Here is a 24487-nt window from a genome sequence, read left to right as displayed (position 1 = left end):
GGTTTGGTCATGCCCTGTACACCGTGACGCCAGGTCTAAATTAATAGCTTCCCTGCAGGCCGAGGGTAGACAGCCGGCTGTTCCTGTTCGTGATGTCTTGGCGAGCCGTGACCTATCCTACATGTCCCTTATATACGTTTTCCTGAAATCCATCCACGCCCCAGTCTAGTCCCGTTCCCCTCCGTCTACACCCAACAAAACGACAAGAACACGTTTGAACCTTAAGCACAAAACCAGCAACCAGACCCCGCACAACAGAACCAGGACCCAAGGACTACGAGCCTCTGTCCCAACTCACGACATCGTGGCTCAGCAGAACGAATCCATACATGCCATTCGACGATTATCAGACGACCATTGAACAACAAAACACTGATTGGAAATCCCATGCTAGTTTTAAGTTAGACTTAATTTCAGCTCGTAGTCGGCAGCGAGGATAAAAAATTTGCTTTAGTTTTTAAGTCATCAGATATAATTGGCGCCGTTAAACATTAAATTGTATTTGTGCCGTGTCAAATAAATGTTATGTGAAGAAAAAAAAAAAAAAAAGTCGCGTCCTAGCTAAGACACACTATTATTATTATTTTAAAATCTATCAAAATTGCTCTAATTTCGCACATAAGGTTTCGCAGCAACAAACTTTTGCATGTGTCTGGTTTCCACTAATAGGATCGATGACTCCCTCCATTCACTCTTCCAATAATTTCTCCGGCTCATTAATATTCAAGATAACCCAGTACTGTGCACTAGCAAGTGTTTCTCCACCATGCTTGTACAGCTCACTTGGTAGGCCATCATTACCGGTGGTTCTGTTATTTTTCCAACTTCGCTTGGAAATCGGGGCTGATCGACCCAGTCGACTTCGGCTGAATCTCCAAGGTCACTTCCTTCTACTTTTTAGTTCGCTACTAAGCTTTACTCTAACGATGAGCTACGACTAGTTTTGTTTTCGATGAGTTAGGTTCAGTTCATTGATTTTTTTAAGAAGAAATTTATCTGATTATAATACTGACCAATAAAATAAATCTTACCTTAACTCGATTGTAAAAGCCGTTTTTGGTAAAATGTTTGGTCTATATAATGAAACCAATAAACTCCACGCAAACAATGAACGTTAGCTAATTTATGTTTACAAATAGGTTATTTATCTTCCCGCTACAGAATCACATTGAAAGGCCAAAATTTACATTTCCCTTAGAAATGTAAATTGGCAGACCTCACAAGTAATTACTCACTAGCACATTACAGCAATGCTTTCTATGCCAAACTTTTCCCAACCCAGTGACGGCGCGGGTCAGCGTAGAGGGTACAAAATATAACATATGTATAAACCTACGAGAAAGTGAAACGAGATCGATCAGGCACATGCTGCCGAAAGATTACAAAACTCTGAAGACGATTAGCCAGCGTAACGGAACGTTGCCCGCGCAATAGTCGAAAACTGCTTTAAGCGCAAAAGGTTTACACGATGCCCCCGGGTTGCACTCGACAGAGTGTGGGTTGGTACGCACTGATAGAAATGTGAATTAGATGGCGACCGCTAGCGTTAAGGTGGTAAACACTGCAAAGAGCTACGGACATGAATAATTGGTTTATGGCCAGCGAAAGAATCATGCAATTAACTAGCCGCGATTGTTTTACTAAAGACAACGCAGAATAATTTAATTTATTCCAAAAGTTCGTTTCACTCAGTTATCGAAACATTTCTTTTGAATCATATCAGATCATCTGCTTTCCGGTCAATTCTGTTGAAATCATCTGCTGTTGGAGAAGAATGATAAATGATGTTTGATGAACAAAGCAACTAATCACTATTCCGTTTAGAAGTATACGATTTTATTCAAATCATTCTAGTGTTTTGATTTAGTTACACTATAGTCTAATGGCATCCTATGGTGACAAATTGTTTGATCTTTTTAAGATCAATTCAATAATATGTTTTTCTCGAATAATTCTACAAAATAAATTACCTAACGAAACTAATACCCGAGAGATCACTGTACAAATCGATATGTAGTTTTAATTCCAACGGCGGCAACTTGGCAAGCCCAATAGAAATTGTATTTAACTAATTATTCAGAACTGTACATGGCAAAACGGTTTCAAAAGTGCACCAAAACTCACAATTGCGGCAAGAATAGAAAATACGGTCGCCAAAGCGAATATCTTGCTACTCTAGTTTTATAACCTCAAAATGCTTCACGTAATGGAAGGACCAACAAACCAAATTTACAAAGTATCATTGTAGCATGTAACACTCATACTAGGAACCGCTTGCTGACATTGTCAATATTTTTTTATAAAGACAGGTCATTTTCCAAATACTTAATTTTTAAATGACTGAAACAAAGCCTTCTATCCACTGCCGTTGACATCAATGTGCCTGGTGAAAAGTGTTGCCGAATCGACAGTAGTAGCGGAAATTTTTCCATCGACAAAATGACCTCGTATGTGTGCCGCGAACTCCGCCTGGCTGCCACAATCCTGCCGACACAGGAAGCAATAGTTTGCACTATTCTGCGGTTGCTGCACTATGATGTTATGGGCAATCGGTTGGGCTTCGCCGGAGCTGCTGGTGTAGAACGTCTGTAAAGAGAATGCATCTGGTATGAGGTACGTTGTGTTTGAACTGTAAACAACAGTGAAAGTAGTACATAAAACTTTTCTCAACGCAAAAATGGGTTATAAAACTTGTTAAGGGACTCACTTCACGGCGGAATGCAGTCAATTTCGCACTATTACGGGTATCTTTATTTTATTACGACATTTCTCTATAACGACGATCCCTTGAGATGCCGCTATGAAAGGATTCGGCTGTATAATTTCAACCTACACCTTTAAGAATATTTTATTATAATCTTCAATTGGATGAAATTAGATTCGAACCATTGACTAGGTCGGCTTTGGCTACTCATAACATTTAGTTTATGATTGTTGCGACTGTGCCATAGTTTTATTATAGTTTAGGTCACGTTAAACAGTGATGGCTTCATCCACTTACATCTATTTACATTAACTTTATTGTACCGCCTTGCAATAAAAAGGTTCATAATTACATAGTAGCGTAACAATAAAAGTGGGATTATTGTTTTGTTACGCAATATTGTCAGTATGTGTCTGCTGTACAAAAAATGATTTTTCTCAATTTGTTTCGACACAGACAAATAATCTTTTGCATTAATGTGAAGATAAGTTTTTAAATAAGAAAACGAGAAATGCCCTTTATATGGCACAAAACTTGCTGGTGAAAACAAATCCAAGCTGAAATCGATTTCTGCCTAAAAAATTCAAATGAAACCAGCATGAAAAAAGCAACGTATCTCTTATCTTCAGGATATGCACACCACTAACCTTATACCACAGACAAACACACATAACACTTTGAACAAACTTTTAATAAAATCAACGTTCGGATGATAACAGTAATTTATATAGAAAAAAATCTAACACCATCTGCTGCCGTGTTCGCCCTGCATCCTGTATTTCAACAGCATCACTAGCGTACGAGCATGTGTCAAACTGGAAACCACAAAAAATGTGTAAGATTGCATGACAGCCTCCAAACGGTGTTCTCGCGATACGACTATCAATTGGTTTGTATAGCTATATAAGTTTTTTATGTCATCTGAAAGAGCTGCATTTTATAAGCAAAACGTGATTTTCAAAAATTTTCTATCGTTGTCCTTCAATTTTTAAATCACGAATTAAAACTGCTCGAAATCGCTCTAGTTCGCTCATATACTATCTGTCATTCTAGCGATTTGGAGCGATTTTCATTATTCATTTTAAAATCGAATGACAATGATATCAAGGTTGAAAAATCACGTTTTGCTCAGATTGCTGATATATAAAAATCAGACGAGCGGGGGCCTAGTGTGGTTGGTAACGTCTCCGCCATCCACGCTCGACGCCTGGGTTCGAATCCCACCGCCGACATAGGTGTCGATGGTTGTGAGGTGGCGTGATCCACTCACAACCAACCCAGCTGGTCTAGATTCAATCCTAGCCGACACCGGGAGATTTTCTGAGGCGAAAAATCTCGGGGATCACGCCTTCCATCGCATGAGGAAGTGAAGCCGTTGGCGCCGGTCCGTTAATAAACGGGTCGTGAGTGAGGGTTCTGGGTGTGGAGTCGCCTCCCTGGGCGTCGGTGATTGGCCACAACAGTGGCGGAACTAGACCGACGGAAAATAAGCGAGAATAAAAAAAAATAAAAATCAGAAATCCGTGAGTAGCTAAATAATCCAATTGGTTGTCAATTTGACATACTCGTTTCTTGTGGCGATGGAGTTGAGTTCCAGTGTTACCTCTGTTAGTCTGTGCTAATAATAATACTATATTACTAATATATCAACAACACATAATATTATTTAGATATTGCCTTTGATTACAATATATTCGATCTTTAGACAGCTCAACCGTAATGATTTTGATCCTCTTTTCTTTTCTTTTTGCGGCTGACACCAATTATCGATTCAATTCCGAATCCAAAATACGTCGCCGTATCACTCGTTCTTGCCCTATTAAGCGGGCATCCTCGGTGACAGCACAGCATTCATCGAGTGCGAGGTCTACACTAAAGTCGACGATCTCTATCGGGAGTCATGTTGAATATACAGTCAGGTTTTTTTACGCGGATTTTTTATTAACGCGGCTTTTTTACGCAATACCGCGCTTATTCAAATTTTTTTTGCGGATGTCCAAATTACACGGGGTGAATATCAAAAACGTGTAAGTGTTAATTGAGTAAGAGTAAAGCAAAGTAAAGCCTTGGTGCTACACGCCGTATCGGAACTCGACCTTCTGTTTATTGTACACAGACTTCGCAGCCAACTGTTGAGTGTACAGGACAATTGCGGGATTAGTGCTACGATCCTACTGACACTAACAGTCTCTCCCGAGTTGAGACTCGAACCTATGACGACTGGCTTGTAAGGACAGCATCGTACCTCGAGACCAGCTGGGAGAGTTATTGAGTAAGAGGCTTAGTCAAAAAAGACCCTCCGCCCTCCGAAAGACCCGAAATAATCGTCAAAGCGGACAATTTTGAATACTGGTCATAGAGCGCCTTGGATTTTTTCTAAAGCCTTTCTTGGTGGTTCGCTTTACGCGAATTACGGCGGTTTTTTTACGAGGTATGTATCCCCCACTTAAAAAAAACCTGACTGTAATTTGTGCTGGTCACTTCTCCCTTGTTTTATCCGTTTGACTGACTGACTGACCCGCCTTATTCTACGCTCAAAAGTCCACCGATCAGCCACTTTCAGTGTCCAAGCTTCATAACCATTGCGAGCCACCGATAAAATCAGTGTTTTATAGAGTGCTAGTTTTGCAGGCTGCGGGACCTCCGCTGGTAACGCAATCCGTAGGCCCTGTTTGCAGCCTCTTCATCTGACGGCTAACCTCATTGTCGCATGTCAGCAATGTACCCAGGTAAATAAATTCGCCGACTACTTTAAATGATTCTCCATCTATCGTTACCGCAGCACCAACATCCGACGGACTACCACGCTCTCTACCAGTCACCACGTACTTCGTTTTGGTAGAGTTTATGACAGCCTTATTCTCACATCTTCCCTCTTGAGAGATCCAAAGCCTGCTTCCACCGCTCTACCGTTAATACCAAAGATGTCCGCAAAACCAAGAAGCATGCGAGACTTCGGAATGATGGTGACAGTTCTCTGCACGCCAGCTCTTTGTGTAGCCACTTCCAATGCAATGTTGAACAATAAGTTTGACAGCACGTCAGCCTGCATCTAACGTCACGGCAGCTTTCGATAGCTCACCGGCTACCCTGACGCATGATATGGAACCTTCAACGGTGACACGAATCTCTTATGAGCTTTGTTGCAAAACGATGTTCTAGCGTAATACGCCATAACTCATTTCTCTTAACTGAGTCGTTCGCTGTCTTGAATTCTATAAACAAATTGTAGGTTGAATTCTCGAAATTTACGGAGGATTTTTCACAAGGTGAACATTTGATACGTAGTGAACCGCCCCCCTCGAAAACCACATTCGTATTCACCAACAAAAAGGTTCCTGCAACGGCCTCAGCTTGTGGAATAAGATGTGGGAGAGACTTTGGTACACGGTATTGGCACTATATGTACAGCTGGTCTCACCCGACTGAACGATTTGGTTGAACACAAAGAGAGACACGATTAGTTTCCTGATTTTGTTATTTTTTTTTTTTGAAGAAGCTCCTGGACGCAGGACGAACAAAACTCTTCAAGAGTGGGTACTGGTGTTGCGTGGAGCTACCAGTAAAACTTGGAAGTAGGTAGGAAATCCGAATCTTCCGGAAGAAAAAGCTGATCTGGCTGAAGCTTTAAACAGATACTTCTATGAACTAAAAATGTAATTTTGGGCTATTGCCTTCCGTTATTGTTGTTGTTATTGTTGTTGTTGTTATTGTTGTTATTGTTGTTGTTGTTGTTGTTGTTGTTGTTGTTGTTGTTGTTGTTGTTGTTGTTGTTGTTGTGGTTGTTGTTGTTGTTGTTGTTGTTGTTGTTGTTGTTGTTGTTGTTGTTGTTGTTGTTGTTCTTGTTGTTGTTCTTGTTGTTGTTGTTGTGGTTATGGTTGTTGTTGTTGTTGTTGTGGTTGTTGTGGTTGTTGTTGTTGTTGTTGTTGTTGTTGTTGTTGTTGTTGTTGTTGTTGTTGTTGTTGTTGTTGTTGTTGTTATCCTTGCTATAGTTCACAAAGACACGTGATTACCACCGTGACCATCCGCCTCCGTAAGGGCACAGCAAGCCAAAATAAACCTTCCTCTAGAGTAGGGAACCAAGCCTTGAAGATGACCAGACTGAAGGTTGGCTAGTCGGTATGCCCCCTGGGTACCGTCTAGCAGCCTAATGTCTGCTTCAAGTGTTTTTAGGGCCCCATCAGTCTTAGCTTGGCAAAAGATGCGGTGGTGCAGGCCACGTAACGAGAGGTTGCAAGGAGGCCCGCAAGTGTTTTGTAGATATCGACCAACGGGACGATAAACACACCACGGGGGCTCCAAGTGCCCTGCAAGCAAGCCGGTTACTAAGCCTCAGCAACATGCGGCACAGCAGCATGTGAGTCGCAGTCTGACATTGCCGTCGTATCGGACCCGTATCGCATCCCATCCGAAAAAGGTAACCTGATATCGGACAAGTCTATTAAGGCGGTGGAGGACAGGTGCAGAAAATCATGTCTACCTCGAACGAAGGGTACGTAGTTGCCGAAGTGGATGAAGTATTCAGCTGCAGTTGCAGTATCAAAAGGTTCACCCAAATGCTCGACCAAGTGTCAATGGAATTAACGGGCCGAACGCTGTCGGTTGTCGCAGGCACCTTTAACGCTTGGGCTGTTGAGTGGAGAGGTCGCTGTACGAATCCGAGGGACCGGATCCTGTTGGAAGCTTTGGCGAAGCTCAACTTGGATCTAGTGAGATAAGTCCGATAAGCGATAAGTGCACCTACAGCTGTGTTCTGCAGCCCGGGACTGATCACTAACTGCAGACGACGGTCACACTAATAGCGACCACAAGTCGGTGCGCTATAATATAGACCACAACGCGAAGCGGCTAGCGATAGGTAGAGCCAATACTCAATCATCCGCGGCTGGAAGACATCGCACTTTGATGCTGATGTATTTGGGGAAGCAATTAGAAGAGAACACGAAGACGGGGAGTCCTACCCGAGTGCTGATAAACTAATTGCTATACTATCGCAGGTGTGCGACAACAGGATGGCTAGGATTCTTGAGGCAGCAGGTATATTGTTGGACTGATACGATAGCAGACCATCGCTCGCAGAGCGTGCCTTCGTGCGAGGGGGAGATTGTAGCGAGCGCGAACCGACATGCAAAGAGAGCAGCGTCAAACCGCTTTCGAGTTTACGAAAGCTACGCTCAAGAGCGCAATTACAGCAAGCAAATCAGCCACCTTTGACAGACTATGCCAACACGAATCCGTGGGGTAACTCCTACAGGATCGTAATGATTATGACTAGAGAAGGGTCGGCACCGGATGACCCAACACCAGTGATGTTAGCGCGGATCATTGAGGAACTATTTCCACAAACTGTGAGTGATGGCAGCCGCGCAGAGGTTGAGAAGGCGGTAAAGGTTACAAATGAGGAACTCGCTGATATCGCAAACTCATTGAAGGTAAACAAGACGCCGGGACTAGACGGAATCCCGAACCTGGCCATAAAAGGAGCCTCCAGGTTGTTCGGGGTGGTCATGCAAAAATACTTAGATGGTTGCCTCTTTCCGGAAAAGTATGTCATAAATAGCATGCTAAAATTAACAGGGTACCTGCCAAGTGCTGTCTTAAGTTTATTTCCGTCGACTGTCGCCTCTAGCTGGCTTCGTCGAAGGTTGGTTTACATCGGACCTTAAGCATTTATTCGTCAAATTTAGAGCAGCATATGATAAAGATTGTACTCGATGCAAGCATTTTCTTTTGCGTGTAACTTTTTATTGCATGGCTAAATATATATTTATATGAAGTTTTGGGGAATACTAGTTTAGCGTGCAATTTTTGCATGTGCAAAATTCTGTCGTAATCTGTCAAGTGGTTATCGAGATAGCTGCTAAGCAAGTGTCTTGTCAAAAAAATATGAGCGCAGTCTTAAATCAGCCAGTCCAGTCCCACAGATGGATCATGAAGCAAATAGGAATCGATCATGTCCGGTGTGGTAAAATCTTTCAAGGAGACCCAGACGACCCTGCAGCGGAAGAAAAGCGAAGACGACCAACCACGTGAAGGCAAGGAAGGTGAGAGTTTACTTCAAGCACAATCCGACCTTTCTGATTCGGGACGTGGCCAATAAGGTCAACGAAATGAGCCGGACTTCAAGTCTTCAAGGTAAGAAAGACGCCTGCAAGGTGAAACTGTAATTCATCGTAATGGACGACGAGACGTACATTAAAGCGGACGGCAGGAAAATCTTCGGCCTGGAGTTTTCCGTCGGCTAGTCCCGCCTGGATGTTCCGGATTAGTTCTGGAAAAAAAGGTCAATAAATTTACCAAAAAGTACTTGGTGTGACAAGTGATCCATGTGTGTGGCGAATTAAGCAATCCGTATATAACGACCGGCACCATCAACGGCCAAATGTATACAGAAAAATGACACCAAAAGCGCTCACTGGCCTTTCTCTGGTCTCACGCAGATGACACTCTGTTTTGGTCGGATTCGCCATCATGCCATTACGCGAAAACGGCGATAGAGTGGTACGAAGTCAACGATATTGACAAACTCTACGGCAAACCCCGTTTCTCCTTAGTGGTCGAAGCTGGACAGGGCATACGACTAGAATGCCTGGAAGCTGCCGTGTCAAAATTGTACCCACCGGTGATTCGCTTAATTGTTGAAAACCCTTGTTTCGTTAACCATACGCACCTGATTTAGAGCAACCGATTGCGATGCTTGAAGATTCTTTTCTCTATTGCTGTTGCTAGTGTTACTGTCAGCGCTACTTCCTGTTCCTACTGCAACGGCACTAGGTTGCTGTCAATACTGAAATCATAGAAAATACGCTTAATTTAAGTGACTCAAAATCATTGAACGACATTCCAAATGACAGATTGAATGACAGATCGGAATGTCAACAAAAGTAAGGAAACTCAACTTACTTCCAGGTGGCTCTTAGCATGCAATGTCCACTCCTCCCGACTCGGGAACATCCTACCACACAGTTCACAGGTCCACGAAAGTTGATGGTGATGTTGCTGCTGCTGCGCTATACTCATCCCTGCAATGGCAGGCCCGCTCGATTGCTGCTGCTGTTCGTGCTGTCCTGGTCCGGAAGAAGGCACCTGGGACAGCTGTGTCGATGACTGACCATGCTGCTGCTGTTGCTGTTGAGCCGAAATGCTATTAACTACCGTGGTTAAAGTTTGCGTCGCTAAGGCATGATGGTCAATCAGAATCGGTTTATTGTCTTCGCTCTTTGGTTCTTCCTTTTTCACTGCAAATAAGAATCAAAATATTAATTTTTTTTGACAACAGAGGCTGGAAAGCGGTTGAAATCTTGGTCACATTTCAAACCTAGTGTTGGCGTACGGTTTTGGCGCTTGCCCAACGGTGCGATATTCGTTGCAGTGACATGTTTGAACTTGTTCATGTGAATCACCAGCTTATCTCGCCTTGCAAACGCTCTATCACAAACCTCGCAGATATACGGTTTTTCTCCGGTATGTATTCGCATGTGGATTGTAAGTTTATCTTTCCTAGCTAGACCCTTCCCACAGATAGTACACTCGAAGACCGGCTTCGGTGGACCCGTGTTATTATTGCTACTACTATGTTTGGGTTTTGTGTTACTCTTTTTGGCCGAAGACTGTTGAACTTGCTGGAGTGCCTTCAACCGCGTGCCAGGATGCATCGATCCACCTTCCGCGTAGGGTTCTGTAAAGGGAATTAAGTTCGGTCGAGGAATATTCGGAGGTATCTCCGGAGACCTGCCCGACGTGTGGAAAACGAAGAAAGGGTAAAAGAAACGGTTAGATATAATCAAGAATTCATGCGGTTGTCGATGTACCAATTCCCCAAACTTTGAAGAACGCGTACTCCACCTTCAAAACCCATACCGACGTCATCCGGTACAGTGAAGGTACTGCTGTCTCCGCCCGTGGCGCTGGTATTGGTGGAGGTAGATATTAAGCTAGTGTTTATCTGCGGTACCTTGATGGTGTTCGCATAGTGCGTTATGCTAATCGGAACAGTAGTCGTGGTGACGGAAACCGAATTGTTCGGCTGTTGTTGGCTGTGGTGTTGCTGCTGATGCTGTGGTACCTGAACAATGTGCTGCTGGATTTGCTGTTGCTGTTGAAATTGCACATGCTGACTTTCGTGGTTGTTTAGCTTTGACTTTTTCGCCGAGCGTATTGGAAGATGGTGACTCGGAATAGTCAATAGCTGCTGCTGTGGCTGTTGTTGCTGCTGTTGTTGTTGCTGCTGCTGCTGTTGCTGCTGTTGTTGTTGTTGTTGTTGTTGTTGCTGCTGTTGCTGTTGATGCAGGTGCTGAGCAGCTTGCATCATCTGCTGTTGAACTGCCATGTGCGCCTCGAGGTAGGCATTCTTTTGTGCCGGTGTCATTTTATCGATATTTACGGTTCCGTCCTGTTGAGATATAGATGTGAATTAGTCTTTCAACATCGACCAACTAGAGAAAGCAAACAAAGGGTGATCTTACCACCACTCACCTGGAAATTAATGGTTGCCGTCACCACTCTCATCGAATCGGCGTAGTTCCGCAGAACGGCATCGGTTTGTACGCAATTCGCTCGCCATTCGAAGAATTGCTCGATATTATTAACGCAACGCTCGCAAATTTTCTTTGGCAGGAAATCTTCTTTGTTGATCTGTCAAGCGATTTATTACCGTAGGTAAAAGAAAAGAAAAAGCTCATTAATTCAGTAATTTTTTGCTATCGTGAAATCAGTTGATTCAGAAATTCAGTAAACTTTTAAATTATGATTTTGCTCAGAACATTATTTCATGAGATCCACAATTGAAAATAATTTTTCAGATATGGGTAATAAACTAAACCGTTCTTTGTTTCAGATTTTACAATAGCACATCGTTTGTTGCATTTAAACACCTAACATTAATCAACTCAAATCCTGCAGACGAATGCATTTTGGATCGGTTTCTCACCCCTGCTCGATTGCAAAACACCCCCAGTGCGTTAGGTTGCATCGGCTATTTTCCTCAGACAGTGGCTGTGTTATATTTGTTTGCACATACCTGCTTCGGTGCATTTTCGGTCTGTGCATGCGTACGACCAGGAGAACTCCTTTCGTCGATACAATAATCTCGAAGCATGTCTCAACTCAAGCACAGCCTAGACAGGCAATGTTCAGATATGACATACCCCAATTAAACGGCAATTATTCGCTATTTCATATTGTACCCTAACACAGAAATGGTTTCGATACCTTTTTATGCGTATCTCGCCAGTACGCTTCTTGTAGCAAAATTGAATGATAAAACATTATAATGATAACATACTTCGAATTTCAGTTCCTTTCCATCAAAGACTGCAAAATTTAATTGCTTTTCTTTTGTTTATACTGCTACTATTTTTGGTAGAGCTTATGATTTGATTTTCGAAGTCTACATCAGACAATACCGACTTTTACGAAATGACAAATACTTCAAGCTATTAGCCACTAGAAATCTGCTTTAGTATTTTATACCAATGTTTCGCGTTCGAATGACTGACAATTTTGCCTGTTTTTTATTCGAACATTCTCTGTATTAGTAATGAGTGAAAGGTTATTGCCTTTTTTTCACGTGAATATTTGCTCGAGTTGTAACCAATTGTCAGTAACTCGAATACTTTCTGCCGCGCCATGTTTGAAGTTTAAAAAGATGGTTGTAATAAAAAAAAACAGTTTTGTAATCGTTCCACACATATTAACCCATTCCCGGCGGAGAGAAATAAGATTTTACCTCGAAAAATGATCTTCAAACTCTTATTACTCAGCAACTACATGTACAATTGATACAAACTGGGTTGCGTATTGTAGATCGATCTGTTCTCTAACCGCATTCAATAATTTAGTCGCTCAAAATATCAAGGCGTCATCCATAAATAATGTAAAGACTTTTTTCGAAGCTTTGAAAAAAAAATTTTTTAGTTTTTTTAAATTTTTCAATCTTACATAAATCCCCCTTTGAATCCCCCTTTCCCCAACGTGAGCATTCATAAGAAATTTGAATACGCAGTTTTTGGTCTAAACCTCTTCGTTCTCTTTTCTACATTTAATAGATGTAAGACATCTGAAAAATACTGGTAGGTGATTTTTAGAAGAAATAAATCAAGGAATCCAGAAAAAAAAATTATTTTTGACCAGTAATGTTTCCAGATAAATTATTTTTGTGTCTAAAAACTAAATTTGTATCTTTCGGCAAATGCAGTCATTTTATTTCAAATTTAATAGTGTCATCATGTTCCTCGGAAAATTGTACATGAGAAACACTTCCCGACCAACCACTCTTTAAGTTTCTTCATGAAACGAGAACGATCGCTATCGATTAGTTTTGAACCTATATCGATTGATTTCAGTTGTTGTCGTTTCATAAAGGTGCATAAAGAGTGGTTGATCGGGTTATCATCATGGGGTAATATGAGCCATCCTCAAGTTATGACATTTTTATGAAAATACTTTTACATTTCCTAATCAATTTTCTTTGCAATTTTTAGCCATAGGACGTCCGAAAAATACTAGTAGGTGAGTTTTGAAGAGAATAAATCAAGGTATCCAGAAAAAAAATATTATTTTTGACCAGAAGCAAATGCAGCTAAATTTATTTTGATTTTAATATTATCAACGAATTTCTGGGAATACTTTACGTGAGAAACACGTAACAATATTTACTAAAATCCGAGTAACCTGAGTAAGAATCGGCCCCAACTCCGCCTTAGTCGTTCACTAACTGAGAGGGGTAAGCTCCTGTCAATACCTGCTGGTTTACGGTAGATCGATGTATTTGCTGAATGTTCGTCGAAATATGTTGTTAATATTTGTAGAAACTTCGCCGAGCTCGATCAGCTGTTGGGAAATTTGCCGAGATAAATTAAGTATTTTTTGGGCGGCGAATGACAGCCCTTCACGAACGATCCAGATCTCGAATCGTAATAATCGGTATCAACGCAGGTGAACGACAACGACTGGAAATTCAGTACTTGTAATTTCAAAACGCTACTGGCTTGTTTCTTGCAAGCCTGTGCCCCAATTCGATGTAATACAATTGATGTAACTAGTGACCGTTTTTTAAATTATAGTGCTTTGGAGTTAAGAGGTAACTACCGAATAGGTTCGCAGGTTCAGCTCTTTAATCGCCGCACAGATGTAAATTGTGTGTACCTTTGCTCGAAAGACGGTTGGCCACATATCGAAAGATCCTTATACCAGGCTTGTTGACCCCTGTGGGATCCAATTTCTGATCAATTTGTTTAGAAACGGATGATGTCCGATGGATGAACTCAACTCTTCATTGAGCGATCTGTATCCATATTGGACCTCGCATCCAATCGGTCAAATACTGTTGTTTCTATAGTTGTTAGCTTGATCTCCCTTGAAACAATATCACACGCTAGTCTGAGGGGCTAATAGCGGTCTCGATCAACTAAATTAGCTGAGAAAATGAGCTGAGAATACGTCATCGATATTGTTTTTGGCACATTTTGCATGTTGTAGGATAAGTACAACGATACACCGTGCCCCAGTGCTAAGTCGAGAAAATTTCCAGCTCGGAAAGATCTCCGACCTGATCGGGAATCGAACCTGACATCACAACCGTGTGGGAGAGTTAGCCGACCTTTATCGCTAACCATAGAACCACGAGGACCACACAACTTGAGCTCCCTTAGGATGCTCAGAAGACCCGTTGGGTCAGGACATAGAGCACCAAGTGCTATTTCTTTCCTCACATGGAGATGTAAGGGCAGTAAGCAGAGCACGGTGTTGTGCGCAATACAATCGTAACTGAAGTACAGACAATCCGTTGAACTTTGTTAAGTTTTGCCTGAACAGTTGTTTAATTTATCTTAGGCCATTGTGGTTTTGCCAAACTTTTTTGCTTTTGCCAAACAGTGAACCCATATAACTGAAGTCTCCTTCTTGATAGAGCAGTCTAGTTGAGTAGTCTAGTTCAGCTCTTTATCCAGAATAGTTCGAAGATATTTGGTTTCATTAATGGAGCCCAATGCAATAAAGTAGCGGAGGAGTGATTGAATGCCTCCTTCGCTTGGTGAAGAGTATAATGACTGTTTTAGTGGGGTTAAAGCTTTTCTTCCAAGCACCACTAGGAAGTGGTGTTCAAACCCGTTTGGGTACGACCAGATAAAATCGCAGCACATTTACGACCAGCTGGAACTGCGACTAGTCAAGTGAAGGATTTGCAATGGCGGAAGACGGATGAACGAGACTTCCGAAGGTAGATCCAATCGCGAAAACGACTTCCAAATACCACATCTACTACAGTGACTACGACAAAGGTTAACGAGGCGTTAGTTTCGTCGTACAAGGAAAATAGATCAAGCGTGTCATTAGGTGGAAGTCCATCAGTGACCGCTTATGCGTGTTTAAAATCACGAGCAGGCTTTTCAATTACAGCCTGATCAACGTATACGCACCGAAAAATGACAAACCCGATGACGTGAAGGAGGAGTTTTATGAACTTCTCGATAAAACATGCGGTGGGTGTCTAAAACATGGTATAACGTTTGCATTGAAAGAGGACTTTTTTCGAATGGCGATAAACACACTGAGTTTGATAAATTTTCCATAAGAGATAATTACATTAGTTTGTTGCAAAAAAATTCTGCGCCCTTGCGGGCGGTTTTCCGGCAGTTAACCAGATCATTCGCTATGGCAGACGAAAACATGCGTGTAGGCATGTTTTTGAGTTCTTTTTCTTTCTTCGTTTTATTTATCAATTTCTCCTCAGTTTTTGCGACATAACTGTTGGAGTAGATCTTGCGCTTCAGGTTTGCTCAGAGATTCTCGATGGGACGCTGCTGGGGGACGTTGGGCAGATTCGCCAACTTTGATACTACATCGACATTCAGCCGCTCCATAACCCCTAACGATCGCTTCGAGCAGTGGATTGACGTTAGATCCGGCTAGGACACCGCGTCTTCGTCCTTATGGTATTTCTTGATGAACGACGCAACTGCCGGCAGGCATTTTTTTCTTCAAATTTCCCAGTTCACGGCCAGTCCTGAGCGAAAAAATAACGGTTTTGACATCCTCTACTCGCTGATTGTCAGCCACAGCAGAACGTTCTTGAGGAACTTGATGTGGGGAATGAACTTCACCTCGGAGCTCACTTCCTTCATGGTGAAAGTAAAATACGAAATGCCCTGCCAGTCGTTGCCATACAGGGTTAGATAGGTCTCGTCGTCCATTACCACCGCCACGTCGCGATTCGCCGGAAAAATCCACCTCGTTAGCACAGGCAGTTATGTAGCCACTGTTTCTCGGTCTTCCGCTTCAACACCCTTTGGAGCTTCTTGTCATTCAGGGTCATCGGCCGTTCCGAGCCGGGCAAACGTTAAATATCGTCATCGAGGACGCAAACGCACAAGTTGGATGAGAGCAGTTCTTCCGTCCTATTTTTAATACATAGTCACCGTGATACGGAGTCGAGACAACAAAGCTTCTCGCGGAGAACCCAGCCGAGCGAAAACCCAGTGAAATCGCTTCTTTCCAGCAACCCTACCGGTACTAGAAATAGTGAGGCGCTGCGTGAACGATGACTCGACCAGATCGAAAGAAACTAGAGGATAATAAGACACCTGGGAATCTTTTTGATACAGCACGAACCGCCACGGTTCAGGTTTGATAGGTAAGGTAAGCTTCCATGCTACCAGTAATAAAAATGGGCTTGGCGGTAAACTGGAAGATGGGGTGTGGCGCAGACGCATGAATCACGAGTTGTACCAGGTATACAAACATGCTGATATAGTGAAGGTAATACAGCAAGGCAGGCTTCAGTGGGCTGGACATGTAGCCAGAATTTCTGACGAGAGAGCCGCCAAAACTATCTTCAGTAGAGAACCACGAAAAGGCTTTCGACTCCGTGGTAGGCCTCGCACGCGGTGGATGTGCGCGGTGGAAGAAGATGCACGATCTGCTGGTGTACGAGGAAACTGGAGAATGGCTGCCCAAGACACAAGAAGAAGCTGGACATCTCTAATTTGTTCGGCCATAGACCGGTGAACGGTCCGTTAGCCAACAACGTAAAGTAAGTAAGTAAGTACGACACTCATTCTATCCGCAATATTCTCTGACCAGGGCCAGCGGTTGATGTGGGTATTATGGGTAGTAGAACGCACTCGGAAAATATCCCTGTGGGTACTTACCCAGACGGAATTATCGGACAAAACCAAAAACAAAGTAATTTTTTCGAAACTTATAACTGTCACGCACATGTACGAGCGACCGATTTTTAATGGATGTCGTTGAGCGAGAGTTTCTGAAGCTACATATTTCATGCATTTCTGAGCGACTCAAACTATCAAACAAAATTTCCATTTCGAAAACTTCTAGAGCTGCTCTTGTGAATTTTTTTCATTGGTCAAAAAAGTAAGATTTTCACTACTGTAAGTGAAGCCTTACCAGAAGGTTACATCGCTGCGAGCGCTTGGTCCGGAGGTTGGTGCCACAGGCCAAACTGAGAAAATTACTTGGCGAACATGGATGGCAATGACTGGTAGGGCACTTCGTATTTTACTTCCTTCACGAAGGAAGTGAGCTCCGAGGTGAAGTTCATTGGACACACCAAGTTTCCGAAGAAGATGCGAATGGGGCTGACAATCAGCGAGCAGGGGATGTCAAAGCCGCTCTTCTCACGCTCCGGACTGGCCGTGAACGGGGAAATTTATAGTAAGAAGTGCCTGCCAAAAGTTGCATCGTTCATCAATAAATACCATTGAAGGCAAAGACGCGGTGTACTGGCGGGATCTGCCATCGGCCCACTACTCGAAGCAATCGTTGGAGGAGATGGGGCATCCCCTAGCTCTCCCCATCGAGAGTTTCAGGTTAAGACTCAAGCGTAAGATCTACTCCAACAATTTCGTCGCAAAAATCGATAAATAAAACGAAGAAAGAATTCAAAAACATGCCTACACGCATGTTTTCATCCGCAATGGAGCAGAATCATTTCAAATCGCCTGGAAATACGCGAAAATTTAATCGACCATTTTTGACTTGAATGAAACTTTGCACACGTATTTGGCTTAGCAAACTGAACATTTTTCACAGGTGGAGGGATTTTTTACACCCATGAGTTACATTCTAAAAGGGCGTATGCCTTTTGGCATAGGTTTTATTCGAAGAAGTTGGGTAGGGGAATAAAAATGCATCATAAAAAATACACTGTACAAAAAAAAATTTTTTTTGATCAAAATAAATTAAAAATAAACTATAAATTTCAATTTTAAAAAAAAAATTGTTTTTTTTTAATTTTTTTTTAAAGAAACTTGACGTTAATACGCAACTTTTAAAAAAAGTCCAGGATGGAGAAATGAAAAATAATTTTTTTATGGTAGATTATTTTTTTCATGAAAATTCTAATTCAAACATTTTTCAAAATATTTGTATTCTGATGATTTTAAAAGATGCAGAGAGTAATTTTGAATCAAGAAGCTCTTGGTAGTAAACATTATAAAGGCATTGGTTTTCGAGTTATTTCTAATTTAAGCTCGAAAAATTATAATTATTTAGGAAAATACACGTTTTTCTTAATTTTTCCATGGTCCTCCAGCAAAAACCATACGTTCATTGGAATGCTTGATCAAAAATATACAATTCATTCTTTGACAACAAAACGATTGGGCAAACGGTTCTCAAGAAAAGAGTTAAATGTTCTAAGTGATATAAATATATATAAGAATCAAATATTTATTTTCGAGTTTCATTATCTTAGGAACATATTTTTTATGACATAGATACTTTACAGAACTAATTTCAACTTATATTTTAGATACATCATAAGTAAATGATTCGTCATCTTTTGAAAACAGCTTCGTTTGTATCTTATTTTCTGAAATCGGAACAAAAGAGTAATACTTTTGTGTGGCAGCTATTATTATAGACTTTTTGAAAATATTGCTCCATTCTGTTACTCCTTGTTGATTTCTGATTAGACCAATCATACAATTCTTTTGCGCTTGTAATGGGATGTTCATTAGGGTGGGACAAAAAATAAATGTTAGCTCCCATGCACTTTTCGTGTTCCTTATGGGTCCCATAACAACTGTGTAACTTTTCAGATCGATCGGGGAAACGCCCGATTTGCGCCCGATTTTTAAAGTTTTCATACGATTTTATATGGGAAAAACCACTTTTTCAAAACTTGTTCTCTTGAAATTCCCAGTTGGCTCCTAAAAATATATCGACACATGATATTTGTAGGAAATTTTCCTGGGAAAAACTCTTCTGAAGACTGTAAGGCGCTACGATGCTTGTAGAAACAGCTATTCACCCCAAACTGAATGAATGTCTGACGGACGGCTCACAATTGAAATTTTCCAGCAACACTGCTACAGCATGCTGCTATTGCAGACTTGCTTAAGTATGAGAAATAATTCCGCGTGGAATTAATTTTCAAAGTGTCATTTTTGCTCAGAGCATCTGCGGGGAAGCCTCCAAGATAAATGTAAGCGATAACATTTCTCATCACATAGTTGAATTTGCAACAGCAGCATGCTGCAGCAGTATTGCTAGTAAAATTCAATGGTAAGCCGTTCTTCAGATATTCAATCAGTCTGAGGTGAATATCTTTTTTCACAAGCAAGGTAGCGCCTTGCGATCTTCAGAAGAGTTTTTCCCAGGAAAATTTCCTCTGTATATCATGTATTGATATATTTTTAGGAGTCAACTGGAAATTTCTAGAGAATAAGTTTCGGAAAAGTGGTTTTTCCCATATAAAATCGTATGGAAGCTTTAAAAATCGGGCGCAAATCGGGCGTTTCACCGATCGATCTGAAAAGTTACACAGTTGTTATGGGACCCATTAGGAACACGAAAAGTGCATGGGAGCGAAAAAATAACACCATCGCTTTTTTTCGTATAACCGTGTCCCAGTCTAATGTTCATGTTCTTTAGCTAAACTTGCATTTCCTGCCATTCGTTTTAATACGCCACCAATTGCATCGCATCGGCCTTTAACATGAGAAGTCGCAAAAAATGCCACTCTGCAGCGACGTTATATTTTGTTTTGAACTCGCAAAGACTTGCAAGGTTTTTTCTATTTTTATATTGTGAGGCAGCTCCATCAGACATTAATATCGCTTTTTTCAACTTTATTGTTGTTTTCAAAAAACTCATTAATTTGGCAATGAACACCTGAACCGCAACAGTATCATGATGGAGTACTTCCGATATTATGATGAAGCTGATATTCTTGAGTGATCCAGATTCTGAATAGTAAACAACGAAGGGATGAATGGTGGCTTGACTATCATTCCAATAACTACACGAATCACAAATTGATAAAGACGTCTTAAAATGAGCTTGACTGTTCAATATTTTTAATTTTGCAATAACGTTTTCGTTTAATTTGCGTAAGCTTGATGAGCACCGATGATCAGGAAAGGGTTTACAGCATTTGGGCTTGGTGTATTCCATTTTCACTTTATTAATCTTCACAAAATGCAAACTGTTACTAACACATCTGAAGTAGTGCGTATTTATATACGAAAACAGATATTATAGGTAACCCATTAGTTATTGGTTGCGTACTTTACAAACAGTTATTATTAGTAAACAAGTAGGTAGTGTTGCACGACAAACATATTTTTTTATAAAACATTCGGCAAGGGGGAGCGTGTAGGTAGCCTAAGGTTTAAAATCACGCATACGCTATTTATCCAATCGTTTTGTTGTCAAAGAATGACTTGTATATTTTTGATCAAGCATTCCAATGAACGTATGGTTTTTGCTGGAGAACCATGGAAAAGTTAAGAAAAACGTGTATTTTTCGAAATATTAATAATTTTTCGAGCTTAAATTCAAAATAACTCGAAAACCGATGCCTTAATAATGTTTACTACGAGAATACAAATATTTTGAAAAATGTTTAAATTAGAATTTTTATAAAAAAAAAAATTTTTTTTGTACGGTGTATATTTTTTAATGGTGCATTTTTAATTCCTTAGAGCTCATTCTCAGACAGTTTTTCTATACAACCAACGGTTTCTGGGCTACAATGCTTCGAATAAAACCTATGCCAAAAGGCATACGCCCTTTTAGAATGTAACTCATGGGTGTAAAAAATCTCTCCATCTGTGAAAAATGCTCAGTTTGCTAAGCCAAATACGTGTGCAAAGTTTCATTCAAATCAAAAATGGTCGATATTCGACCATAGGTCATTTGGCGCGATCTTGCTCAATGGCGATAACTCCGGTGAATAATCTGTACTACCCACTTGGGAAAATAGTATGACGCCGGCCCTGTTTCTGTTGGTCGATGAAGGAGGCTGACGCCGGCCCATGAATCCCAACGTGTATCAAGCATACCAACACGCAAATATTATCAAGCTGAAAAAATACGACAATCTACAGTGGGCTGGCCACGGGGCACGAATGTCAGAAGAGCGACTAGCCAAGATAATATTTAGCAAACAGCCCAACGGTGGTCGGCAACTTCTTGGTAGACCCCGTTTTTGTTTAATGTGTGATGCGGATGAGGATCGGCGGGTGTTAGGGGCGGTTAAAGCAGATTAGTCCAAGATCAAGTGATGTGGAGACATATTCTGGATTCGGCAGTGGGTCATTAACGACCAGCCGCTATAGAAGTAAACTAAAGTAAAAGTCACCTTTGAAATTTGAGAGCAGGAAGTGTACGCTTTACCCAAGTAGTGAGCCTAGTTTGATTGTGTAAATTTTCGCACAATCATTTATTTGATTCCGCACAACAATTGTGTAAACTAGATCACGCAAGATTTGTACAGTGAATACGTTAACAGATCGAAACCGACATATATTATATACGTACACACAATTCGTAATGTTTCAGTAAACTTCGTTATTGTGTCAGTTTTGGAGTGCTCAAATAACCAGGAACTATTTTCGTAGGCCGGTACATATGAACGGCTCGTGCGTTGTTCGCCCATCTCTAATAACCATCTGTAATCAAAACAGCGTTCATTGTTGCTCAAGAATTTTGTGATTCTGGTGCGCTAGAACATCAGTTGTGTTATGGCTAACACAAATTCCTTATCCAGGTTTTGAAAATAATCATAAATTGCACCATTCTACTTTTGCGTGTACTTGACCAATTACATTGCCTTCTACCAGTTCGTAAAATGGTATATTTTCGTCAAAACAGTTATATTGTAAAAATAGTATTAGCAAAGCCGTGTAAATGTTGTAAATTGTTCAAAACTACTGCGTCAGAAGCTTGTTTTGCAAAGGTCTTGAAGAATTGTGAAAAGATCCAAGTTTTAAAATTTAGAGATTATCGTACCATTGATACCACCATAGAAAGGCCAAAAAGCACTTCGGTTTTTCTGCGAACACGGCGAAGTTTTGTAAAAAGAAATACAAGCCAAACAGGATTAAGAATAGGTTCATACGTAGTTGAACAAACATTAGAAAAGCGCTATTCATATCTGGTTACGCACAATAGTTGCAATAATTTGTATATATTCAGAAATCAAAGAAAAACTACTGACCACCAGAGCTAAAAGCCAAATCAACGCTACATTACAGATTCATCGTTTACTGTTCAGCCCCCCTAATTATTTTTATCACATATGCGCAAGCTTTATTCAGCTGCGTAAGAAAAATGAGTTATTCCAGTTTGTCAGAGCATTTTTGTTATGTCGTTTTGTCCGACTTTCCCAGCGTGTGAAAGATCTCACAATATAACGTTAGAAGCTTGAACAGGTTTTATTATTACTCCGAAACAGTAACAATCGAGCGAGTAATTCATTTAGTTCGTAGATATTCCTGAATCATGCTTTCATGTAATAATAGTTTTATGATTAATTTAAAAGTGAACCATACTGCTTACCACTATCGGCAAAATTGTTCGAATTTTGTACAATATTTGTCGCTGCTCTGCCTCCTTGTCGAAGATATTCAACCGGGGTCCACTCTTGATCGAGCAGAACCGACACAAATCAATGAATGCGGTAAAGTTGAGTTCGTCACTTAGTTGTTCGCTCTGATTGGTAATCATCAAGTCAGACATTTTTTCCCTTCCTAGTGGCGTTGATTTGCTTTTTCCTACTGGTCAAACGAGTTTAAAATCACGCATACGCACACGCTTGCAGTTCTAAAACCGAGCCTTCGATAGTCACCTTACGACACTAATGTTTTGTAACTCACGAAACAATCCTTCTGCATTCCTTCTGCACTAAACTGCCGCTCAAAAACCGAACATTTCTATTTACCACTCCCACGCACATGAGGCACCGTAAACAAACTCCCAATAAGCTGGGATATCGGTCTGACGGATTGCAATATTTGTAAACACAGGACTCATTTTTAAAGCCAACGTATAAAAAATCCTCCGCGAATTCTCGCGCGCGTTTTTTTTCCTACAGTAACACTATCATGAGCTTTCCACCCTCCACGCTCACTCACAATCTCTCCTCGTCGTTCCATGCATCATTGTGCAACATCCCACCTTGCACGCTGAGTAACTCACTGCACTCCTCCATTGACTGCAGGATACAACATTCCAACACAGGCCGGACTGAGTTAGATCCCAAGAACACACGAAACCCTCTCCTCTGCTGCTGCTGACTGCAACTTGAAGAGATTTACGTCTATCTTTTCCGTACACACGTATGCCGGAACGGCTGGCTCGGAGAGGCACAATTATCGATCGCACTGTGACTGAAGGAAAATTTTCTTCCCTTATTTAGCTGATCGAACTGTTCATGTTCTGGACAGGCCTCTTGCCTTAGCACGTTCTTACTAAGAACATTTTTCGTGTGAACCCTAAATCTGCCACTTTCTTCAACCATTCAGGTATATACTTTATTCACTTTACTTGTGCGTGCATATTTTCTTGCTTAACCAAAAAACTATTCTCGGAAACAATCTTCCAGAAATCATTCCATTAACTTTTTATTCACATTTTTCACTAGTTCAAAGTAGCTGCCAACATATTTCTGTTCTATTGACCAGCTCCCATGAAGCAGAGGACCTGTAAATCACCCGAGAAAATTCCACGAACTAATGCAGGTGACTGACGTTTCTGAAATGCGACGATAGCGACAATAAAATGAAGAATTTTCCTTACACACCGCATTCGGCACCACCCACTGAGTGACCGATTGGGCGGCAATCCTGCTCCTGCTTCGCCGATGAAAGGGAAAACAACGCCTTTTGTCAAGCGGTCAATTGTTGCCGTGCCATGTGCAATTATGATGAGTTGATCTTTCGGATTAGTTATTAAATTATAGGAAAAAACAGGACATGAGCTGGTTTTATGCTGGAGCCATATTTTAATTGTAAATGAAAAGATGGAGTGGCAAGATTGTACAAATAAGAGTAATAATGTCAGAATATTCAGAAAATTCGTTAATTTACGACTGTGAAAATCTTTGAGTTAAATTAATAATGTAACTCCACTGATGTTAAAAAATCTCTGCTTTATTTTGCAATTCGTAACAAATGTTCAATCAATAACCGTAATTGAGAATCAATCGATTCTCCATAAAATACATAAAATAAATTATTTGTATGAAGACCGCCGAAGGTGTTTCTTACCGCTTGTAAATTTTTCAAAAAGTGATAAGACAAAATTGCTGTTAAAGATACGGCCAAATAAATCATCGGAAAATTTTGTCACCAACCTTTCCTCAACGTTTACTGCATTTGAGTCAAAATTAAATATTTTTCTTTCATTAAATTGCAAACGGTAGCAAAAGAAATTTTAATGTGATTGACAAAAAATTACAATTTTCAAAAGCACGTATTGACAGTAAAAACCCACAAGACTTGAATCGCGCCCACAAAGATGTTGGTGAGGGATATTACA

The 24487-nt window shown here is 41.0% G+C and overlaps 1 protein-coding gene and 1 pseudogene across 4 annotated transcripts; both read right to left on the bottom strand.

The window, feature by feature from the left end:
* Positions 1-1812: 1812 nt before the first annotated feature.
* LOC129721229 (probable serine/threonine-protein kinase yakA) lies at positions 1813-23727 on the bottom strand. Of its 4 annotated transcripts, none has more exons than XM_055673550.1 (7): positions 22508-23727; positions 11180-11338; positions 10516-11096; positions 10014-10435; positions 9608-9942; positions 9375-9491; positions 1813-2586 (listed from the first exon to the last, which is right to left on the bottom strand). In XM_055673550.1, exons 1-6 carry the CDS (start codon positions 22685-22687, stop codon positions 9486-9488), a joined length of 1683 nt encoding a protein of 560 aa, XP_055529525.1. In that variant the 5' UTR covers positions 22688-23727; the 3' UTR covers positions 1813-2586; positions 9375-9485. The 4 variants fall into 4 exon arrangements, with proteins under 4 accessions (XP_055529525.1, XP_055529534.1, XP_055529542.1 ...); XM_055673559.1 differs by having other exon boundaries at positions 10023-10435; XM_055673567.1 differs by having other exon boundaries at positions 10038-10435.
* LOC129721251 (ataxin-8-like) lies at positions 4621-6621 on the bottom strand (annotated as a pseudogene).
* Positions 23728-24487: the final 760 nt, after the last annotated feature.

Source organism: Wyeomyia smithii, chromosome 1 (assembly GCF_029784165.1).
Source record: "Wyeomyia smithii strain HCP4-BCI-WySm-NY-G18 chromosome 1, ASM2978416v1, whole genome shotgun sequence".
In the NCBI taxonomy this organism is placed as follows: domain Eukaryota; kingdom Metazoa; phylum Arthropoda; class Insecta; order Diptera; family Culicidae; genus Wyeomyia; species Wyeomyia smithii.
This window is presented reverse-complemented; position numbering and strand designations above follow the sequence as displayed.